Source organism: Lithobates pipiens, unplaced genomic scaffold, assembly GCF_037356315.1.
Source record: "Lithobates pipiens isolate NorthernLeopardFrog02 unplaced genomic scaffold, aLitPip1_a1.2 Scaffold_18, whole genome shotgun sequence".
In the NCBI taxonomy this organism is placed as follows: domain Eukaryota; kingdom Metazoa; phylum Chordata; class Amphibia; order Anura; family Ranidae; genus Lithobates; species Lithobates pipiens.
Genome location: NW_027507758.1, coordinates 192633766 through 192656131, shown reverse-complemented (window position 1 = coordinate 192656131; position 22366 = coordinate 192633766). Strand labels below are relative to the sequence as shown.

Below are 22366 nucleotides of genomic sequence, written 5' to 3'. Positions count from 1 at the left end.
TACATTCTTAGGCTATCATATTTAGTTAAATCTAATGATTCTACAACTTACTATGGAGTTAATTAAGACAAAACAATACAATGAGTTAATACAATAATGTGTTCAGAAGTAAGCTTTTTAACAAATCAGTCTCAGGACTATTGTTTTTCTAATAGTCACACAATAAACATTTAAAACTTTTCTAACAGTTAGCTATATAGGTGGATATAACGGTGTATACTGTGGTCAGGGCACGCAGACAGCACACACAATCTCCTACAACTGACTGAAAGCTCTATTAAAAAAGAGCAATATAGCTAGCTATATAGGTGGATATAACGGTGTATACTGCGGTCAGGGCACGCAGACAGCACGCAAAATCTGCTACAATTGACTGCAAGCTCTATTAAAAAAGAGCAATATAGCTAGCTATATAGGTGGGTATAATGATGTATACTGCGGTCAGGGCATGCAGACAGCACGCACAATCTCCTACAACTGACTGCAAGCTCTATTAAAAAAGAGCAATATAGATAGCTATATAGGTGGATATAACGGTGTATACTGCGGTCAGGGCACGCAGACAACAGGCACAATCTCATACAACTGACTGCAAGCTCTATTAAAAAAGAGCAATATAGCTAGCTATATAGGTGGATATAACGATGTATACTGCGGTCGGGGCACGCAGACAGCACGCACAATCTCCTACAACTGACTGCAAGCTCTATTAAAAAAGCGCAATATAGCTAGCTATATAGGTGGATATAACGGTGTATACTGCGGTCAGGGCACGCAGACAGCACACACAATCTCCTACAACTGACTGAAAGCTCTATTAAAAAAGAGCAATATAGCTAGCTATATAGGTGGATATAACGGTGTATACTGCGGTCAGGGCACGCAGACAGCACGCACAATCTCCTACAACTGACTGCAAGCTCTATTAAAAAAAAGCAATATAGCTAGCTATATAGGTGGGTATAATGATGTATACTGCGGTCAGGGCATGCAGACAGCACGCACAATCTCCTACAACTGACTGCAAGCTCTATTAAAAAAGAGCAATATAGATAGCTATATAGGTGGATATAACGGTGTATACTGCGGTCAGGGCACGCAGACAACAGGCACAATCTCCTACAACTGACTGCAAGCTCTATTAAAAAAGAGCAATATAGCTAGCTATATAGGTGGATATAACGGTGTATACTGCGGTCAGGGCACGCAGACGGCACACACAATCTCCTGCAACTGACTGCAAGCTCTATTAAAAAAGAGCAATATAGCTAGCTATATAGGTGGATATAATGGTGTATACTGCGGTCAGGGCACGCAGACAACACCCACTACAGAAGAGCAAGAACGCAATATCGGCCGATAACGAATGGTGTATACTGTGTTGAAGGTGCACAGAACACTCACTAACTCCTACAGACGCCAACACACTACACAAGGCCGCCGCGCTGTGCATTGTGGGGCGTTGGCGCAGTGCATTGTGGGGCGTGAGCGCCACACGAATTTGGCGCGAACGGCCCATAACGTTCGGTATTCGCCGAACGGGCGAACAGCCGATGTTCAAGTCAAACGTATGTTCGACTCGTACACGAAGCTCATCCCTACTCAACAAGGACTTTCTAAGGCCTAGTACACTCCACTAGTTATTTTTTTGTTCAACCCAGTGGGTTGAACGGAACAAAAACTGACAGCTACTGTCAGAGCCCCTATACTAACAATCCAGTGTTAGTGCAATGATCTCCCCTGCTGTTCCACCAGAACACTCCAGTCAGCGCTGGATGTGAGCCGATTGGCTGCTGGTTTTCCAGCACCCTTGTCCGACAGAAGGCGGCTGCCATACTCACGAGCCAAATGTTGTCTGGTTTTTATTGAACCAGCTGATGTCGTCTGACATTCGTCCCTTGTCTACTAGGCTTAAGTCTTGGGAATCCAATAAAGTAGGATGCTGATGACTACAAAATAAGGCAATCTCTCATTTACACCCAGCTCCTGTGGTACATTTACAACCATTATCTCAGCTCTCACCCATGCCAATGTAGGTTCCTGCATCAGAGCCATGGCAGAACATCCAACTCAGGGAGGAGAGGTCTAGAGGGTCCTCACAAGGTCCTCCCCATGCATGCCCTGTAACAGAGAAATGTCCAGCCCCTAAATGGTATCTGTTTATTTGTGTAAACAGGCTCAGGGCTGTCTTTAATATTGATTGGACCCTGGGCAAAACTTTTCTTGCCCCCCCCCCCATGCAGTTTTGTTCTCCACCTGCTCTGAGACATACAATAAATAGCAGCTAGACTCAAAATCAGTTTACTGAATCAGATCAGGCAGCTATTGTGATTGGTTGCTAGAGGTTACAGTGTATCATTACCGCTCACTGACTGGTTGCTAGAGGTTACATCACACATTACGGCTCACTGGTTAGTTACTAGAGGTTACAGCACATGATTTCTGCTTGTTGATTGGTTGCTAGAGATTACTGTGTATATGACCTCAGGGAGGCATGATATACATATGAATGCTGCCGGATGCCGATATTTACATATGAATGCCGGTAATTTACATGTAAACACAGGGTCTGCAGGTGAGTCATCTGTACACAACAATAGGACAGAGCTGGACATCATTAGTAACAGCACTTCACACTGTGATATTGGGACACAGGATAGGACTAAAACCTCAAGGGACGAGGGAATTTAAACTAGGATAGTTGGCAAGTATGAGGCAGCTGCTTTGGGCCCCACAACAAATACAGAGCCCAGGGCAACTGCTCCTTTTGCCCTGCCTTAAAAATGGCCCTGAACAGACTCATCATTACACATGTAGCGGTACCCTTTTAGGGGCTTCTAAGTGATGTGGCCCACCCTGCCCAGCCTGGCATTCACTTCCCAATCACCTTGGAGACAATGAACAGTCCATATGTTTATTTTGATATTTTTATTGAAGGAGGAGAACTTGGATGGGCAGAGAAATTTATGGGATGCCCAGTAGAACAAACAATTGGCTGATTGTATAGTAATCAATTGGGACAATTATATACACTCAGTTACTCCAGTCTCCTCCAGCACATCTCTTTCTCGCAGACTGTTGCTCTCTCTCTCTCCAGCACATCTCTTGCTTCTCAGGCACAGCTAGCACATAGTTACTATAGCACCTGACACTGGCTCAGCCAGGCCTAAGCAACTTACCCTTTGAAGGCAGGGACTGCGGGCCCCTTTCATGTGGCAAAAATTGTATTTAGTGCTAGCTGTCCTAGGTGGACTACTGCTCCCAGTCAGCCCCCTTCAGGCCCTGCCAGCCCTTCTGGCCGTAGCTGCCAGACTCCCTCACTGGCTCCACACCCAACTCTGACTGTTTCCACTCAGCCCTTTCTAGCCTGCCTCTCCAGTCCTCCCAACTGCCCATGTCACTCACCAGTCCTCCTTGCTGCAAACCGGTGGTTCCCTCCTGAAGACCTGCCTGACAGTACTAGCTTCTGCTGTCCTCTCTGGCTCCTCTCTGTGCCTCCTCTTCAGATCCTTCACGAGTTCTTGAAGGGATCCGTCCTGCACACAGAGTCCCAGGCCCAAGGTCACCCCCCAGACTGGGGAGCTCCCTCAAAGGCCCCAACAGCCTAGTACTTCAGTTCTTCCACCCGAAAACTCCTCCCCAGCTGGGCTGACCCTGGGTATTTCAAGGAGGCCTGCCCCTTGCCAATACTAATTGGGGATTGGTGAGGGCTCCCTGAGACACCCCAGACAGCTCCGCCTCTCTTCCCCTCCTCTCTTCTAGAATTCTCTAGAAGGAAAAGGGAGGTAACAGTGAGGTGATGCTGTCTGAGTCATAGCTGCTACTGTGAGCCACTCCCAGCTCACGCAAATCAAAACAAACAGGCCTGCCAACATTTACCTGTACTTACAAAAATCCTATCCTCTAGCTAGAGGGTGCTACACACAAATCACCATCTGGCATATCAATAGCAACATTGTCCTGAGGTCAGTAGTCTGTTTTTCCCATTTGGACAGACATTTCCTTTCCCACAGGTCCCAAATTTTTGTAAAACCACATCCAAATATCCAACCTCATGTTCAACAGTTCCACAGAAGGTGATAATGGAAACACATACCAGTGGGTAGGTCCCTGTGTTTCTGTTGATGCAGACTATCCATAGAGCTATGCTGGTGCCAGAGTTCCGCAACAAGGTTTTTCCTCAATGTGAAAAACTTTTCCCTAGTGCTTAAAAACTTTTTTCCTGGTGGGGCAAGCCCCTTTTATCTAACAGGGCCCAGAAGCTATGTTACCATGTACCTACGATAGATCAAACCTCAAATTTGGTTGGGATTTTTAAGGCAATGAAAAAAATATACTGAATATATAAAAAAGGGTAATTTTTATTACAAATACAAAGACAAAATACAGCAAAAGAAAAAAGTTCCATAAAATAACATAGTTTTGCTAGCTTATGTGTGAAGCATAAAACGATACCACATGCATAAATTTATGCGGCAAAGCAAGCGGCTATTTTGCCGCTTGCTTTGCCGCATAAATTTATGCATGTGGTATCGTTTTATGCTTCACACATATGCTAGCAAAACTATGTTATTTTATGGAACTTTTCTCTTTTGCTGTATTTTGTCTTTGTATTTGTAATAAAAATTACCTTTTTTTATATATTCAGTATATTTTTTTCATTGCCTTAAAAATCCCAACCAAATTTGAGGTTTGATCTATCGTATTTACTATTTCAGGGATGATGGCAATAACATGCCACAGCACATGAGTCCAATCAATATGTTACCATGTACCTTCCCATAATTTCTTTCAGATGGTATGAAGTTTTTGGGTCACTGTGACACTACTGTGCTGCCCCCGCAGTATATGGGAAATGCATGTTAGCCTCAATTGTTTTCTGGTTAATTGGTTTTATTATGCTGCCACCTTGTGCTAATTTTTTGTATTACATGTTATTTTCTGTACAGTGGTACCTTGGATTACAAGCATGATTTGTTCCAGAAGACTGCTTGTAATTCAGAGCACTTGTACATCAAAGCGAGTTTCCCCATAGGAGTCAACAGAGATTCAGATAATTTGTTCCACAGTGACTGCTGTTGTATGCAGTACCGCATGTGGCCAGAGGTGGGGGGTGCCTGAGACACTCAGAAACACTCGGAGACCGCTCTGAGCCCCTTGGATGCATTCGGAGATGCTTGGAGACACTCAGGAACGGAATGTTTTTCTGAGTAGCTTCGAGCAGCTCCGAGTGTCACTGGCACCTCTAGCCAAATGCGGTACTGAACATCCCATTGGCTTGAATGACAATGCTCGCAAACTGAGTCACGATTGAAAAAAAATAATAGCTTGTAAACTGCGTTACTCGCAATCCGAGGTATAACTGTATTTATTTTACCCTTCTTGTGAGGTAATTTCCTCTAAAACACACGGGGGGGGGGGGGGGGGAGGTAGGGGGCTACGAAAAGCCAATACTCCTTTTTGACTGCCTAAAACACACCTACAGTATATTAAGTTTACTGCATTTTATTGTATTGCATGCTTTCTGCATGCAATAAAGACATTTGTGGATTTCAAGGGCTTGGTGTGTTCAGCTAGCTGACTTTGATAGATGTCTCAGAAAGGGATATTAACTATTATAACTAGGGCTGCACTTGTACTCGGGAAAATGCTCTGATGCTTAATCCGATACCTGGACAGTCAGGGACATTCAGTGTGGGGCTGGGTGGGGGAGTTACAATCACCAATCTCCCTGTATACATTTCAATAAAGCATCTGACAGCCGCTTCTCTTTCTCCCCCCCCCCCCCCGCTGCTTTTAAATGTATACAGGAAGATTGGTGATTGTAACTTCCCCAGCACCGCACCGATCATCCCTGACTGTCCCCCATATCCTCCTGCAGTCCCTCTCCATGCCCTGGTTCCTTTCTGTGCTTCTCGGCCCCCCTCCATGCTCTGGTCCCCCTCTGTGCTCTGGTCACCCTCGGTGCTCCGGTCCCTCTCTGTGCTCCGGTCCCCCTCTGTGCTCTGGTCCCCTTCTGTGCTCCAGTCCCCCTCCATGCTCCTCAGCCCCCCTCTTATACCCCCTCTATCCTCAATCTGCCAGGATGGAGAGTGGAGGAAGGAGTCGGTATATATGTCATTTACCGGCTCATTCCTTTTCCGATTGCACAGAATCAGTGATCACTGACTCTGTTCATTTATAACTGTCGCTGAGTATCATAAGCTTTCTTAACAATGCTTCAGTTTATGAATGGAGAGGGGACCTCTCTCTCCTGTCCATTCAACTTCAGTGCAGCTGAGGCTATAGAGACTGAGGAATCTGTGTTCTCAGACCATTTCCCTATTTCAAAAGGGAGATGTCAGGGGTCTGTTAAGACCCCTGATATCTCAGCAAAGCCACCCCCCCCCCCAACAGGGCTTAAAAAAATAAAATAATAATAATAATAAAAAAGAATTGTAATCAGTAAATATTGAAAAGGTTAAATTGTAAAAATAATAAAAAATAAAATAAAAAAACACACTGACACTGTCCACTCCCCCCCCCCCCCTACAAAAATAGAAAGCATTGTAAAAAAAATAATAATAATAGCAAAAAATAATACATTGTAAAAAATTATGAATTGTAAAAATAATAAATTGTAAAAAATGAAATTGTAAAAAAAAAAAAAAACTACTGAGACAGTCTATGCATCATCGGTGCTGCCTATTAGTACCACTGTCACATGACATAAAAAAAAAGTATCGGTAATTGGTATTGGTGAGTACTTGGAAAAAAAGTATCGGTACTTGTACTCTGTCTTAAAAAAGTGTTATCGGTGCAACCCTAATTATAACAATTGCAGTCAATTGTCAGAGAATAAATACACCGGCCCATCTTGACCCTTTCCACCATTTGGGATCCCATCAAGGCCTCTGCTTGCAGTCATTTAGTGACCAGCTGAATCAGATGTGCTTCTGTGACTGTGTGGACTAATGTGATCAATTGCTTCATTTATTTACCTGCTGTGTGCAAGGCATATCTCTCTTAGCTTATTGAATGTGATGAAAATTCACTTTGTAAAGAATAACCAATTACGTGCAAGAAAAATAAAAAAAATCTGTATTTTTGCTTGCACATGATTTAATGAGGGAAGTTTGAAAAGTGAAAAGACTTAACTTCAGTATATCAAACCTATTAGGCCGCGTACACACGCGGGGACTGTTCGCTCAACTTTGTCCGCTGAACAGTGTTTCAGCGGACAGTCCGCTCGTGTGTGGGCTTCAGCGGACAGTTTCAGCGGACAGTTTGACGAACAAAGTTTTTCGGAAATCCCGAAAAACTGTCCGCTGAAACTTGGTTTGAGCGGACAGTCCGCTCGTGTGTAGGCTTGTTCGTCAAACAAAGTTCCGCGCATGCTCAGAAAGAATTTATACGCCGAAGGTTGCATTGCAGTGTATAGGACGTCGTTTTCTAGTCCCGTCGTACGTGCCGTTCACGTCATCGCGCACGGTTTTAGCGGACTGTTCGTTCGTCGTGTGTGGCCAATTCTGTCCATGCTAATTTTGAGCGGACTGTCCGCTGAAACTGTTTGACGAACAAAGTTGAGCGAACAGTCCCCGCGTGTGTACGCGGCCTTATAATTTAAGGTTTCCATAGACCTGAGATGATCATTAATTGATCTGGCAAACATAGGCTAGGCTGAACTGGCAGTGATGCTTATGTCTGTTGTGCAGGCAGAACAATGAACACTCTTACAGCTTGCTTCCCCTGAAACTGTTGAATACTTGATTGGGCTTTTTCCAGAGGATCTGCATATTCTTACCCTTTCCAGCTCCACAATATAAACACATATAAATGATAAAATGAGCAAGCACATTTTATACCATCTCCTGGTGATGGAAGCTGCTGCTCAAAATGAGAAATTACATTTGATGTCTGCCTGAGCTGACATAAGTTTTGCCTTAGTCACTGAAATGATAATCATACTTGCCAATGCTCCCGATTTTCCAAGGACAATCCCAATTTTTGGACCCTTATCCCGATCGGAGCTCATCCTGATTAAAATCTCAGGATTTTGCTTTTGTCCCAAGAAATCGGGACTGTTTTTGTCAAAAACGGCAGCGGGCTACAAAAAGATGGCCGTTTATCACGTGATCGCTCCGTCAAATGACGGAGTGATCACTTGTAAACAAACCAGCGTCATGGTTCCTCCCTCCCCCTCTCTGTACCGATCAGTACAGCGGAGGGGGAAGAGATCGGTGTCAGCAGTGCTGTGGGCTGCATCTGCAGTGCCCACATCACTGCTCACCGAAATGTAACCCCTCAATTCCCTGCCAATACTCTGCAATACCCCCCAATACTCTGCAGTACCAGCAAATACTCTGCAATACCCCCCAATACTCTGCAATACCCTCTAATACTCTGCAATACACACAAATACTCTGCAATACCCACAAATACTCTGCAACACCCGCAAATACTCTGCAATACCCACAAATACTCTGCAACACCCGCAAATACTCTGCAATACCAGCCAATACTCTGCAACACCCGCAAATACTCTGCAACACCAGCCAATACTCTGCAACACCAGCCAATACTCTGCAACACCAGCCAATACTCTGCAACACCCGCAAATACTCTGCAATACCAGCCAATACTCTGCAACACCCGCAAATACTCTGCAACACCCGCAAATACTCTGCAATGCCAGCCAATACTCTGCAATACCAGCCAATACTCTGCAATGCCAGCCAATACTCTGCAATGCCAGCCAATACTCTGCAATACCCGCCAATACTCTGCAATACCCACCAATACTCTGCAATACCCACCAATACTCTGCAATACCCACTAATACTCTGCAATACCCACTAATACTCTGCACTAACCCCCAATACTCTGCAGTACCCGCCAATACTCTGCAGTACAATTCCAGCCAATACTCTGCAATACCCTGCCAATACTCTGCAATACCCTGCCAATACTCTGCAATACCCTGCCATAAATTGCCATACCCGGAGATACCCAGCCATACTCGGAGATACCCTGCAATACCCAGCCATAGTCGGTGATACCCTGCAATACCCAGCCATAGACATCCCCCTCCAGCCACCCTCCGATGCTTCTACCTACTCGCCAATATGATCAAAGCCAGAATCTTTTTTTTTTTTTTTTATTTCAGGCTTCCCAGCTTAGAGGTGAGATGTGGGGTCTTATTGACCCCATATCTCACTGTAAAGAGGACCTGTCATGCCATATTCCTATTACAAGGGATGTTTACATTCCTTGTAATAGGAATAAAAGTGATCAAAAAATTTATTTTTGGGGAACAAAATGTCAAACTAAAATAAATAAAGTAAAATGAACAATACATTTTTTTTTTTTTTAAAGCGCCCCTGTCCTCATGTGCTCGCATGCAGAAGCGAACGCATACGTAAGTCCCGCCCACTTATGAAAACGGTGTTCAAACCACAAATGTGAGGTATCGCTGCGAACGTTAGAGTGAGAGCAATAATTCTAGCCCTAGACCTCCTCTGTAACTCAAAACATGTAACCAGTCAAAAAAATGTAAAGCGTCGCCAATGGGGATTTTTAAGTAGCGACGTTTGGCGCCATTCCATGAGCGTGTGCAATTTTGAAGAGTGACATGTTAGGTATCTATTTACTCAGCGTAACTTCATCTTTCACATTATGCAAAAATTGGGCTAACTTTACTGTGTTTTTTTTTTTAAGCACAAAACTTTTTTTTTTCCAAAAAAAAGCATTTGAAAAATTGCTGCGCAAATACCGTACGAGATAAAAAGTTGCAACAACCACCATTGTATTCTCCAGGGTGTTTGCTAAAAAAAACGTATATAATGTTTTGGGGTTCTATGTAATTTTCTAGCAAATTAAATGATGATTTTTACATGTAGGAGAGAAATGTCAGAATTGTCCTGGGTGCTCCAGAACGCCTGATGGCGCTCCGTGCATGTTGGGCCTCTGTATGTGGCCACACTGTGTAAAAGTCTCACACATGTGGTATCGCTGTACTCGGGAGTAATAGCAGAATGTGTTTTGGGGTGTAATTTGTGGTATGCATATGCTGTGTGTGAGAAATAAACTGATAATATGACAATTTTGTGAAAAAAAGAAAGTTAAAAAAATCTTGATTTTGCAAAGAATTGTGTGAAAAAAATGACAACTTCAAAAAACTCATCATGCCTCTTACTAAATACCTTGGGATGTCTTCTTTCCAAAAAGGGGTCATTTGGGGGGTATTTGTACTTTTCTGGCATGTTAGGGTCTCAAGAATTGAAATAGGCGGTCAGTACTTCAGGTGTGATCAATTTTCAGATATTGGCACCATAGCTTGTGGACTCTATAACTTTCACAAAGACCAAATAATATCCACCAATTTGTACTTATTTTTACCAAAGATATGTAGTAGTATAAATTTTGGCCAAAATTTATGAAGAAAAAATTACTAATCTGCTAAATTTTATAACAGAAACGAAGAAAAAATTAATTTTTTTACAGAATTTTTGATCTTTTTTCTTTTATAACACAAAAAATAAAAAACCCAGCGGTGATTAAATACCACCAAAAGAAAGCGCCATTTGTGTGAAAAAAAGGACAAAAATTTCATATAGGTCCAGTGTTGCATGACTGAGTAATTGTCATTCAAAATGTGAGAGCACCGAAAGCTGAAAATTGGTCTGGTTATTAAGGGTGATTAAGTGCCCAGTGGTCAAGTGGTTAAGCCACGCCCAACATTTCACTTAAACCACGCCCATTTATTGCCACTGTGCACAAAGCTCGCCGCGTTTTTCTTTCCCCAATATGCCATGCCTACAAACGAATGCCCTGTCCCTTAATTATAAGACTCCGCCTACATTAAAAAAAGTGTCCCTATACATTTTTTTACAATGTTCGCAACTATGTAATATTCCTGCAAACCAGAGTGGATGGAGAAACCATGCAGCTACAATATCTGGCCTAGGATTAGTTCTGTTTTTTAGACCCCTTTCACACTGAGGCGCTTTGCAGGCACTACAGCGCTACAAATAACATCTGCAAAGCGCCTTGAAAGAGCCGCTCCTGTGTCTCAGATGTGAAAGTACTTTCACACTGGAGCGTTGCACTTGCAGGACGCTTAACCACTTGCTTAATGGGCACTTAAACACCCTTCCTGCCCAGACCAATTTTCAGCTTTCGGTGCTCTCACACTTTGAATGACATTTACTCAGTCATGCAACACTGTACCCAAATGAATTTTTTGTCCTTTTTTTCCCACAAATAGAGTTTTCTTTTGGTGGTATTTGATCACCTCTGGGGTTTTTATTTTTTGCGCTATAAATGAAAAAAGACAGAAAATTTTGAAAAAAAAGGCATATTTCTTTGTTTCTGTGACAAAATTATGCAAATTATTAATTTTTCTTCATAAATGTTGGCCACAATTTATACTGCTACATGAATTTGGTAAAAATAACCCAAATTAGTGGATATTATTTGGTCTTTGTGAAAGGTAGAGAGTCTACAAGCTGTGGTGCGAATCGCACAAAATTGATCACATCTGATGTACTGGTGGCCTATCTCATTTCTTGCGACCCGAACAAGTCAGGAAAGTACAAATACCCCCCAAATCACCCCTTTTTGGAAAGTAGACATTCCAAGGTATTTAGTAAGAGGCATGGTGAGGTTTTTGATGTTGTCATTTTTTCCCACAATTCTTTGCAAAATTAAGATTTTTTATTTTTTTAAATTTTTTCCACAAAATTGTCATTGTAATAGGTTATTTTTCTCACATGGCATGTGTATACCACAAATGACACCCCCCAAAAAATTCTGCTACACCTCCTGAGTATTACAATACCACATGTGTGGGACTTTTTCACAGCCTGGCCACATAGAGAGGCCCAACATGCAGGGAGCGCCATCATGTGTTCTAGGAGCATAAATTACACATCTAACTTGTTGACTACCTATTACACTTTTGAAGGCCCTCGAGCTCCAGGACAATGACACATGACACTAATGACAGATGACTCTGATACGTGGCAATGATGACACTTATACGTGGCACTGATGACACGTGGCACTGATGATAGATGGCACTAATATGTGGCACTGATGACAGATGCCACTTATACTTAGCACTGATGACACGTGGCACTAATACGTGGCACTGATGACAGGTGGCACTAATACGTGGCACTAATGTGTGGCACCGATGATGGATGGCATTAATACGTGGCACCGATGACGCGTGACACTGATGACAGATGGCACTGATAAGTGGCATTGATGACACGTGACACTGACAACAGATGGCACGTGACACTGACAGGTGGCACTGATGACAAATGGCACTGATACGTGGCACTGATGACAGATGGCACTATGTGGCACTGATGACACGTGGCACTGATGACAGATGGCACTTATACGTGGCACTGATGACAGATGGCACTGGGGACAAATGGCACTGACAACAGGTGGCACTGGGGACAGATAGCACTAACAGGTGGCACTGGGGACAGATAGCACTAACAGGTGACACTGGGGGCAGGTAGCACTGGGGAGGATGGCACTGGGGAGGATGGCACTGGGCGAGGATGGCACTGGGGTGGATGGCACTGGGGAGGATGGTACTGGGGAGGATGGTACTGGGGCGGATGGCACTGGGGGAGGATGGCACTGGGGCAGATGGCACTGGGGGAGGATGGCACTTTTTTTTACCTTTTTTTTTCCACTTACGGCCGCTGCAACCGTTCATCTCTCCCTTCTCACACACTGTCTGTGTGAGGAGGGAGAGCGGCGCTGAGAGATGATCTCATATGTTTACCTATGAGATCATCTCTCATTGGATAGGCCGATTGCGCTGTAAACGGCCACTGTGATTGGCCGTTAACAGCGATCTGTGACTGACTGTGTCCGAGGGACACAGCCAGCACAGAACTTCCCCGATGCGCGCTCCCGGGAGCGCGCATTGCGGAAGTAAACAGGAGGACATCCTGGGATGGCCTCCTGGCAGATAGCGTCCGCTTTGTAGCCGTCCTTCGGCTATAGGGCGGGCGCGAAGCGGTTAAAAAAGTCCTGCTAGCAGCATCTTTGGAGAGGTGAAGAAGCGGTGTGTATACCGCTCCTCCACCACTCCTGCCCATTGAAATCAGTGGGCAGTATGGCTGTACCGTCGGCAAAGCACTGTTGCTGTCACATCTGGGCAGTAAATGGAGCCTACTATGGTGAGAAAGTTGGTAACGGGCCTGTTAGAGAATTTTTTTTATAGAGCCTTTTCTGTGAACTGTAGACTTAAATAAAAGTTTCTGTGGCTTTTTCTAGAATTCTGCACTTTGTAGTCCTGTCTCTATGCAGCTATTTACATAATGCATTGATCACTGCACATAGTTTCCTGGATTTTAAAGTTCCTTAGTTGCATTACTTAGATCAGTGTATGTGATTGCATTTACCAGATGCTGTCAGTATTATCTATAATTTTTACAAGTTCAGTGAAGTTGCTTGTTGCTTTCCTAAGTGGAACTTAACTTAACCTTCAGAAAACTGCAAGCAGGAATATTTTTATTGCAGAAGAAACATGCTCTGTCTCTTCTGCAATAAAACAAACTTACCTGCTTGCTTGCAGTTTTCTACCGAATGTACACTGAACTGTGCATGTGCAGCTCAGCGTACATTCCCACCACTCTTGAGCCATGCTGGAATCAGTGACGTAGCGTGGGGCAGCCGGTGCAGTTGCCCTGAGCGCAACATTCAGAGGGGTGCAGAATTAGTCCTGGCCCATGACTGAATCCTGTTTGCGTGCATGGGAGAATGTCATCACCTGCTGGGTAATCAAGAGACCAAAAACTCAGCACTCAGGGAGAAGATGACAGCGGCCAGCAAGGGATGTAACTGCCACATCGCTGAGAGGTGAGTATATGAGGGAGTGTAGTTCCACTTTATTGTTGTGTGTATGTGTCTAGTACCACCTTCTAAGTGGTACCATCCTTGTTGTTTTTTACACTTAGAGCTGGCTGACACTGGTGTGAATTCTGATGCGAATTGTGCGACAAAGAATGAGAAATCACATTATTTTCAATGGTACCCTTTCACATCAATGTGAGCACATCACATCCACATCTAAAGTCACATCAAAGTCACATCAAAGTCACACTACATAAGCACACTGAAAATTGTATCAAAATCACATTACAGTAGTGTGAACCAAGCCTTACACTTCACATAGGTCTGGACTGAACCCACTTTGGGGAGTGCTAGGACAAACTTGCATGCTGTATGTAAGTGCCAATGTGCTAAATGTACACATCAGTCTTTATTTCCTTTAACTTCTTGCCGTTCACGCTATAGCCGAATGATGGCCACAGCGCGGACCTGAATTTCCGGGAGGCTGTCATATGACGGCTTCCCCTTTGCACGCGCCACGCGTGCCCCCTGCAGGCCCCCGTGCATGCTGTGATCACTGAGTCACTGAGACTCGGGTGATCACAGACCCGAGTAAGGGCCAATGACAGCTGATCACATGATGTAAACAAAAGCTAGATAATCTTTTTTTTTTTTCCTCACGCTGACAGTGTGAGGCGAAAAAAAAAGCCAATCACCAGCTTATCTGCAAGGGACATCAGTCCCAAAGAGAAAGAGGCAATTATGCCTCATCTGTGCCCACCAGTACCCCCTGCCAGTGCCACCTGCCAGTGTCCACAGTGTCCACCAGTGCCACCTATCAATCCCCAAGAGTGCCACCTATCAATGCTCACAAGTGCCACCTATCAATGCCCATCAGTGGTGCCAATCAATATTTTTAAAATGCAGTCTTTTAAAAAAAATTTAACAAAAAATATAGACTGCAGAGGTGATCAAATACCACCAAAAGAAAGCTCTATTTGTGGGAAAAAAATGATAAAAATGTAATTTGAGTACAGTGTAGCATGACCGCACAATTATCATTCAAAGTGCATCAGCACTGAAAGACGTAAATTGGTCTGGACAGGAGGGGGGTTTAAGTGCCCAGTAAGCAAGTGGTTAAAGATGTGTGAAGGTTTTACTGCATCCATGTGCATATGATTTATCAAGAAATTACAGTTTGAGGCCCCATTCGTGCCTTCACATTTTAATACGTGCTTTGCAAAAAGAAAAAAACATGTGTCAAACGAAGCAATGTTTTTCAAAAATCTTTGATGTGTTGTATTGTGGTTTGAAAAAGTGACATGCCTATTTTTCTGTGTATTTTCATGAGCAATGATGCCCAAAAAAGTACACATAAACACATTACAACATTAAAAAATGCACTAAAAATTAACAAAAGCGGACATAGATATGTGTGAACCTGGCCTTAATGAATATTTGCTTTCTGTAGATGTAGGCAAGCTGAATCAAACACCATCCACTTTGATATTGTTCAGGTTTCTCTTAGTATGATAATTTTCATTTATTTTTGTATTTTGTGTAATTAAAATATAATTTAAAATTTTGGGTTTAGCCTGTGATATGTTGCAAATGAGTCGCTTTATATGTTAAAGGCAGAGCTGTGATCTCTTCTCCTACAGATGATACATGCTCAAGAAATGATGTCCTGGTGGAACAAGCCGATTCTACTTTAGCTACAATACCGGATTCAGACAGAATAAAGCAGGTAAGGGTCTAAATATATGTATAGATTGTGTATATATTTTTTTTCAGAACTATACCACATTTAAGTTTAATACCTTTTGTGGTTAAGCTGACACCGATACAAGACTAAAGCCGCGTACACACGGGCGGACTGTATGGCCAACTTAGTCAGTCAGACAATCCGACGGACAGTCCGTCCTACTTTCGAATGAACGGACTTGACCACACACGGATGCACAAACAGTCCGTCGAAAGCTTGCGCGATGACGTGTACAGCACGTACGACGGGACTAGAAATAGGAAGTCCAATACACAGCAATGCAACCTTTCGCCGTGTAAATCCTTTCTGAGCATGCGCCATACTTAGTCCATCGAACTAGCCTACTCACGAGCGGATTGTCCGCTGAAACCAAAGTATGACGGACAGTATTACGGAAATTCCGAAATACTTAGTCCGCCAGACTGCACGCTGAAAAAGTCCGCTGAAGCCCACACACGAGCGGACTGTCCGCTGAAATGTGTTTCGACGGACTAAGTTGGCCAGACAGTCCGCCCGTGTGTACGCGGCTTTACATTATATGCTGATAAGTTATTAAAATCATTTAAGTTAGTTTTGCATAAATCTAACACCTAGGTATTTCCTTAGTATTTAACATTTTAACTAGAAATTAAATTATGCATGTATTCAAACTTATGTTTTAAAAAAAATTTCAGCCAGAAGAAAATGACTGGCCAGTGACTACTATACATCCTCTATCTGGTAAGCTTGAATTTAATTTTGTAGTGGAAAGATCAACCATTTGGATAACAGTTTTCTAGTTTAGTTGTTTATGAATAGCTTTTTATTTGAGCAATTTTATTTTATATTTTGCAATAATTTGGGTAAATGAATGTAAGCTAAAACCTAATCTACACCTGATGCCTACTCTTAATCTAAACCTAAAAGTTATCCTTGCACCCTAACCTTTAATTAACACTTATGCCGCATACACACGACCGGACTTTCCGTCAGACTAGGTCCTACAGTCTTCCCGACTGACTTTCGTTGGAGTTCCGACAGACTTTGTGAACTAATGAACTTGGCCACACACGAACAGACTAAGTCCCTTTGAAAGTCCGTTTGTTTTGAACATGATGACGTAAGACGGGACTAAAAAAGGAAGTTCAATAGCCAGTAGCCAATAGCTTCCCTTGCGTCGTATTTGGTCCGTCGGACCAGCATACAAACAAATGGTTTTCCCGATAGGAACTTAGTCCGACAGATTTGAAACATGTTCTATTTCTAGGTCCGTCTGAAATTTTTTTTAATTAGCCTTCACACGATCGGATTGTCCAATGGACTGATTCCGTTGGACCTAGTCTGCCGGAAAGTCTGGTCACGTGTACGCGGGAAATTAATCTTTCCAACCACTTAACCCTTAAGACCACATTCACACTGTTAAAACTTTTGTTTCTCTACTTCTAACTATGCCAAATCCTATTCTTTTTAATTGTCCCTGTTCACAATTGTATGTTCAGGCCAAGACTTAACCCGAGTGAGGAAGCGGACTCTGATCTCCTATCACAAATTGGATTAGCAGCAAGGATGGGAAGTGTTATCATAATGGGGGATTTTAATTATCCAGATATGGCGGAGAGACCCACGCATTCATCTAAGGTTCGCCAGTTCCTAAATGTCTTGCAGGACAATTTTATGGGTCAGATGGTAGATGCACCAACTAGAAACAAAGCATTACTGGATCTACTGATTACCAACAATACAGATCTGATCACGGATGTCTATATACTGGGCAGTTTAGGTAACAGCGATCACAGGCGAATTGGCTTCAGTATAAATCACACAAATAGAAAACACAGACACTGAATTTCAAAAGAGCCAACTTCCCAAAACTACAAACCTTGCTAGAAGACATAAATTGGGATAAAATGAAACAAAGAACATGAAGGAGAGATTGGTTTGTTTTAAGAGCATATTAAACACTTTCAGACCAGACCATTTTGCTGGTCAATGACCAGAGGTCTTTTACAGTTTGGCACTGCGCTGCTTTAACTGGTAATTGCGCGGTCATGCAATGTTGTACCCAAACAAAATTTGCGTCCTTTTCTTCCCACAAATAGAGCTTTCTTTTGATGGTATTTGATTGCCTCTGCGATTTTTATTTTTTGCGATATAAACGTAAAAAGACCGCAAATTTTGAAAAAAAATGATATTTTCTACTTTTTGTTATTAGAAAAATCCAATAAACTCAATTTTAGTCATACATTTAGGCCAAAATGTATTCAGCCACATGTCTTTGGTAAAAAAAAAAGTCAATAACTGTATATTTATTGGTTTGCGCAAAAGTTGTCACATCTACAAACTAAGGTACGTTTTCTGGAATTTACGCAGCTTTTAGTTTACGACTGCCTATCTCATTTCTTGAGGTGCTAAAACGGCAGGGCAGTACAAAACCCCCCCAAATGACCCCATTTTGGAAAGTAGACCCCCTAAGGAAATTGATAAGAGGCATGTTGAGCCCATTGAATATTTTATTTTTTTGCCTCAAGCGATTGAATAATGACAAAAAATATATATATTTTTTTTTTTACACAAAGTTGTCACTAAATGATATATTGCTCACACATGCTATGGGCATATGTGAAATGACACCCCAAAATAAATTCTGCTGCTTCTCCTGAGTACGGGGATACCACATATGTGGGACTTTTTGGGAGCCTAGCAGCGTACGGGGCCCCGAAAACCAAGCACCGCCTTCAGGCTTTCTAAGGGCGTAAATTTTTGATTTCACTTCTCACTACCTATTACAGTTTTGAAGGCCATAAAATGCCAAGATGGCACAAAACCCCCACAAATGACCCCATTTTAGAAAGTAGACACCCCAAGCTATTTGCTGAGAGGCATGTTGAGTCCATGGAATATTTTATATTTTGCCACAAGTTGCGGGAAAATTACAAACTTTTATTTTTATTTTTATTTTTTCACAAAGTTGTCACTAAATTATATATTGCTCACACATGCTATGGGCATATGTGAAATGACACCCCAAAATAAATTCTGCTGCTTCTCCTGAGTACGGGGATACCACATATGTGGGATTTTTTGGGAGCCTAGCCGCGTACGGGGCCCCAAAAGCCAAGAACCGCCTTCAGGTTTTCTAAGGGCATAAATATTTGACTTCACTCCTCACTACCTATTACAGTTTTGAAGGCCATAAAATGCCAAGGTGGCACAAAATCCCCACAAATGACCCCATTTTAGAAAGTAGACACCCCAAGCTATTTGCTGAGAGGCATGTTGAGTCCATGGAATATTTTATATTTTGCCACAAGTTGCGGGAAAATTACAAACTTTAATTTTTTTTTATTTTTTTTTCACAAAGTTGTCACTAAATGATATATTGCTCACACATGCCATGGGCATATGTGAAATGGCACTCCAAAATAAATTCTGCTGCTTCTCCTGAGTACGGGGATACCACATGTGTGGGATCTTTTGGGAGCCTAGCCGCGTACGGGGCCCCGAAAGCCAAGAACCGCCTTCAGGTTTTCTAAGGGCATAAATATTTGACTTCACTCCTCACTACCTATTACAGTTTTGAAGGCCATAAAATGCCAAGGTGGCACAAAATCCCCACAAATGACCCCATTTTAGAAAGTAGATACCCCAAGCTATTTGCTGAGAGGCATGTTGAGTCCATGGAATATTTTATATTTTGCCACAAGTTGCGGGAAAATTACAAACTTTAATTTTTTTTTATTTTTTTTCACAAAGTTGTCACTAAATGATATATTGCTCACACATGCCATGGGCATATGTGAAATGACACCCCAAAATAAATTCTGCTGCTTCTCCTGAGTACGGGGATACCACATGTGTGGGATTTTTTGGGAGCCTAGCCGCGTACGGGGCCCCAAAAGCCAAGAACCGCCTTCAGGTTTTCTAAGGGCATAAATATTTGACTTCACTCCTCACTACCTATTAGTTTTGAAGGCCATAAAATGCCAAGATGGCACAACCCCCCCCCCCCCCCAAATGACCCCATTTTGGAAAGTAGACACCCCTAAATTTAGGGGTACACTAGTGAGACTCACAGGTAAAAAAGCACCTAGGCTGTCAGCGACAGTATCAAAACGCTACAAGAAAAACTGTTAGCGATCGCAGGGATCAGGCCTGACTCTGCGAACGCTGCAGTTATGCGTGTTGTGTTTTGTAAGTGACAGTGATCGATCGATACTGCACTTGGGTGGGCTGGTCTGGGCTTGGCGGAGGGGCTAAACGCAGGTGCTAGCAGGTATCTGGGCTGATCCCGCTAACAATGCGTTTTGGGAAACCTAAACTGCTGGCGACGCTAATATAGATCTGATCAGATACTATATTACTAAGGGAGGTGTATGCTTTGTGCGTGGGTGTTAGCGGTACTGGCACTAACCTGACGCTGCCTGGGGCGACGCAGACCTTATCTGACCCTCAAACTTATATCACCCGCCAGGTGATCAGGGGGTTAAACCTTTATTAGGTAATAAATGGCGGGTGCCCTGAAACTATAAAAAAATAACTAACCAACCAGCGTCACCTGTAACAGTTATATGGTGATCACTGGTGAAAGGGTTAACTAGGGGGCAATCAGGGGGCTTTATGCGGTAGTATATGGGGGTCCCTGGCGCTATAAAAAGCTGCGGCGAACCTAAATACCTATCTGCCTAACTAGTGTCACCTGTGACACTAATACAGCGATCAGAAAAATGATCGCTTATTAGGCTGGGTTCACACTGGAGCGATGCGGGAACGCCACGAATCCGCGGCGGGTTCCCGCATCGCATGCCTCCCGGCGGCAGTTCACACTGCCCTATGCGAACTGCTGGGAGTGTCAGTGAAATGTTAATGACACCCCCAGATCAGTTCGCATATCGCAGTGCGATCTGCAAACTCGGATCGCATGGTGTGAACACCCATGCGATCCGATTCTGCTGCGGACCAAAAAAAGGGTCCCGTGCGAGTTTGCGGCGGGTGCGGCGGGTGCGACGTGAATTCAGCCATACTATCTGTATGGCTGAACTCGAATCGCACAGAGATCGGATGTGATTTGCACTGCAGTGCGGTGCGAATCACATCCGTTCTCATAAACCGCTGCAATGTGAACCCAGCCTTAGTGACACTGGCGACGGGGGGTGATCACGGGGTTAAACCTTTATTGGGGGGGTTAGGGGGGTACCTTAGAACTAAAGGGGGCTAACCCTAACTGCCCTAACAGTTATTACAGTCACAAATGACACCCTCCGGGTGATCAGGGGGTTAAACCTTTATTAGGTAATAAATGGCGGGTGCCCTGAAACTATAAAAAAAAAACTAACCAACCAGCGTCACCTGTAACAGTTATATGGTGATCACTGGTGAAAGGGTTAACCAGGGGGCAATCAGGGGGCTTTATGCGGTAGTATATGGGGGTCCCTGGCGCTATAAAAAGCTGCGGCGAACCTAAATACCTACCTGCCTAACTAGCGTCACCTGTGACACTAATACAGCGATCAGAAAAACGATCGCTTATTAGGCTGGGTTCACACTGGAGCGATGCAGGAACGCCACGAATCCGCGGCGGGTTCCCGCATCGCATGCCTCCCGGCGGCAGTTCACACTGCCCTATGCGAACTGCTGGGAGTGTCAGTGAAATGTTAATGACACCCCCAGATCAGTTCGCATATCGCAGTGCGATCTGCAAACTCGGATCGCATGGTGTGAACACCCATGCGATCCGATTCTGCTGCGGACCAAAAAAAGGGTCCCGTGCGAATTTGCGGCGGGTGCGGCGGGTGCGACGCAAATTCAGCCATACTATCTGTATGGCTGAACTCGAATCGCACAGAGATCGGATGTGATTTGCACTGCAGTGCGGTGCGAATCACATCCGTTCTCATAAACCGCTGCAATGTAAACCCAGCCTTAGTGACACTGGCGATGGGGGGGTGATCACGGGGTTAAACCTTTATTGGGGGGTTAGGGGGGTACCTTAGAACTAAAGGGGGCTAACCCTAACTGCCCTAACAGTTATTACAGTCACAAATGACACCAATGCAAAAAAATAAAAATGCAATTGGTGTCACTGTGACTGGGGGGGCAGGGGTAATTGGGGGGGTAATCGGGGGTGAAGGGGGGGTGTGAGTGTGCCTGGCATGTTCTACTGTGTAGTGTCGTGTTGGTGCAACTCACCGATCCTCTCTCCTCGGTGCCGGAACGAAAAATACCGACACGGAGGAGAGATTACATCACTTCCTCTGCCTGTGTTTACATTACAGGAGAGGAAGTGATGTCACGCCTCACTTCCATTCGTCGGGAGCGATCGCGAGGGGGTGGCCATGAATGAATGGCCACCCCCTCATCCCGGATCGCTCCCGAACGAATACCGACCGCCGCAGGCACCGGGGGGGGGGGGGGCCCGATCGGGCCCCCCACCCGCGGGAAGGCAGGGACGTATATATACGCCCATATGCCTGCCCGTGCCATTCTGTCGACGTATATCGTCGTGCGGCGGTCGTCAAGTGGTTAAATAAGGGCATTAGTCAATGCCCTTATTTAATATGCTAATACATTTAATATGGTAATAAATTTAAATGACCGAACATAAGTTGTGGATGGCTTAACTCCAATGTAAAAATGCATATAAAAGCAAAAGAGAAGGCCTTCAAAAAATACAAGGTTGAGGGATCATCCTCAGCATTCAGACTTTATAAAGAATGCAACAAGAAATGTAAGGGTGCAATAAGGACGGCTAAGATAAAACATGAAAGACTCATAGTGGAG

General features: G+C 43.8%; 1 protein-coding gene across 2 annotated transcripts in view; it reads left to right on the top strand.

Annotated features, from left to right (window-relative positions):
• The window catches only part of EDARADD (EDAR associated via death domain), a 233090-nt gene that overhangs the window by 172738 nt on the left and 37986 nt on the right, over positions 1-22366 (top strand). For both annotated transcript variants that reach the window (XM_077486485.1, XM_077486486.1), the window contains exons 4-5: positions 15507-15592; positions 16285-16330. In XM_077486485.1, coding sequence (XP_077342611.1) covers positions 15507-15592; positions 16285-16330 — 132 coding nt within the window. The remainder of the gene's footprint in view (positions 1-15506; positions 15593-16284; positions 16331-22366) is intronic.